At 39.6% G+C, this 2364-nt stretch overlaps 1 protein-coding gene across 1 annotated transcript; it reads left to right on the forward strand.

The window, feature by feature from the left end:
• Positions 1-1375: 1375 nt before the first annotated feature.
• FOMMEDRAFT_163882 (uncharacterized protein) lies at positions 1376-1617 on the forward strand (the record flags this gene model as incomplete). Its single annotated transcript, XM_007272340.1, has 2 exons — positions 1376-1526; positions 1574-1617. The coding sequence occupies 2 exons, from the start codon at positions 1376-1378 to the stop codon at positions 1615-1617; spliced, it is 195 nt and encodes a 64-aa protein (XP_007272402.1).
• Between the last annotated feature and the right edge of the window lie 747 nt (positions 1618-2364).

The raw sequence follows: 2364 nt of genomic DNA on the forward strand, positions 1-2364 counted from the left end.
GTATATATGACACGCTGGCGGGGGAAGTTGTTCCGAGAGCTGTGTGTGTGTGGAGAGTGGGGATGTGCGGGGAGTGGGGGTGGTGGGGAGTGCTGACTTGGTTGACTTTGACAGCCACGCTCTTTATATGCCTTCACGATATGGTCTGAGCGTCATCAAGACACATCAATACTAATCTAACCATCTTCGTTAATCATTGTCTTCTAGGCCTAATCATTGCCTATTTTTCAAGGGCGGTTATTCCCGAGGCCACGATCGGTGAGTATTCAAGGAAATGCAGTGCAATTTTTTGACGTGCATGGTCTGGTTATATTTTTATTTTCTTCTTCTCTTGGACTGCCTCGTGCTTTACCCTGATCCTGTGGAGAAGAATGGAAAGGAAGGAGGGAGGGGTTACAGATTGATGGATTGGATTATCTGCAGTTTGCATGACTCTTGTTCTTTCGTAGCCGAATTGTCGAGTGCAAGCCATGCTTCTGGTCAGGAGATATTGTCGTAAGATCTGGACCTTGAACAATACAATTTTACTTCTCCCTTTTGACTCCTCGAATGATCTAGGGTTATGACGCCGAGGACTCGTACGGCAACTGTTTGTTTTGGTTTTATCCATAGATTTTTCTTTAGGAAGTACTTCCATTTGACGTTGAGGAGTCTGTCAATATTATAATAGTTGCTTGTGAATAGCGTGGAGGTCCCTTGATGCCTTTTCTCAATCTGGGTACTCCTAACTTATAGTAAAAGGGAATAAGGAGCGTGCACACGGACTAAGCGCAACGCTTGAGCCTCGCGTTTTGACAATCAATATATTCCTTTTTTAACCGTGAATGAAAAATGAGAAACATCCGGTTCATCCTCTGTCTATGACTCATTCCCCTCTTTCTATAGCTAAGAACTTTTTGCCAACAGTCGAATAGCGATCTACTGGAAGAAGGAACTGGACAGGAAATCGGGATCAGTGCAACGAACGGTCATCGCGTTCATTCTATATTTAGAAGTTCACTTTTGGTGGCTCAAAAGCGTGGGAAAAGAAGTTGCTTCCTCATGCTTCGTTCCTGGTACTTACCGTTGATTTTTACGCTGTGGTACGTTGAACAGTGATAAGTATATCAGATACTTTATGTGTCATATACACTGCTAGAAGTATTTATGTGGGGATTAATTGCCGGATTCTGCTTTAGTTGGTAAGTTAAAGTTTGCCCTTATTTTATCTCCCTTCCAAGTAATCAATATTGAAAGAAATTATTGGTCTCTTACCATAATTACCCACGGGGCGTATGCTTACTCGCTACATCTTGATATAGTGAGTTGTAAGATGTAGAGCAATGGAGGAAGGGTTGGCTGTCTGGGAGCCCTCAATTTTTCTCTATCGACAGAGATGAGAGAACCCGAAACATTGTCATCGATTTCACCCTCGTCCTCGCCTTCGACCGTAATAGCCACCGACTCATCCAGTGGTGTCACTTCCTCTATTGTCCCTGAAGGAACAATTATGAGGCAACTGGCAAAAGATTGGACGTCCACCGACTGTATGTGCAGCGTTTTGACAATACTGACCAGAACACCATGTGTGCAGTATCAGCTCAGGTGTGCTACGGTGACTTTCATACAGGAACGTAACCTTGCTCGTTGGTTCAGTTTCCTACATCAGCATGCTCTAATCACAAGGTAGCAGTGCATTGAAGAGGGAATCCTCCTCTTCATCCTCCATTTATATCAGTGTGAGGTCTACTGTAATGACCAGCATATCTTCTATTGTTGGTGCACCGTCAGGAAAAAGTCAAAATCTATATATAATCTTATAGTTATTATAAAGTGCAATATGTTTAATACATAGAATATATAGTAATTATCTGTATTTAACTCTATTATAAGGTAAAAATCAGTCTTATATGTTCTTATAAAGGCTCTATCAGTATTATTCATTAATATAATATGGTAAATATATTTTAATAGTCTTATATAAAGAGTAAAAGTATTATAATAGTATTATATTTGAAGAGAAAGACTTATATCTATTATATAATATAATAATAAGACATTTTCTATACTTATAATCTGTATGAAAGTTTTATAAATGTTTATAATAAGTAGGAGTTCTTTTTGTAAGATTACAAGCTTAATAAATATCTTAATTATCATTATAATGATTATTTTTCATAAAGGAACTATCAGTAAATACGACTCAACTTATGTAATGCTCGAGTATCACATGAAATTTTGTACTTAAAACATTTATGACGCACGTTGCATTTCACTCCTTGCCTCTGACCCCCATCTCCCGTATCTCTCTGCCCTGCCACTATGTCGTCGCTTTTGTTCTCTCCACTCTCTAGTTCAGTCGACTCACTCACAAGTGTCGTCCAG

This window comes from Fomitiporia mediterranea (genome assembly GCF_000271605.1).
Source record: "Fomitiporia mediterranea MF3/22 unplaced genomic scaffold FOMMEscaffold_1067, whole genome shotgun sequence".
Classification (NCBI taxonomy): Eukaryota; Fungi; Basidiomycota; class Agaricomycetes; order Hymenochaetales; family Hymenochaetaceae; genus Fomitiporia; species Fomitiporia mediterranea.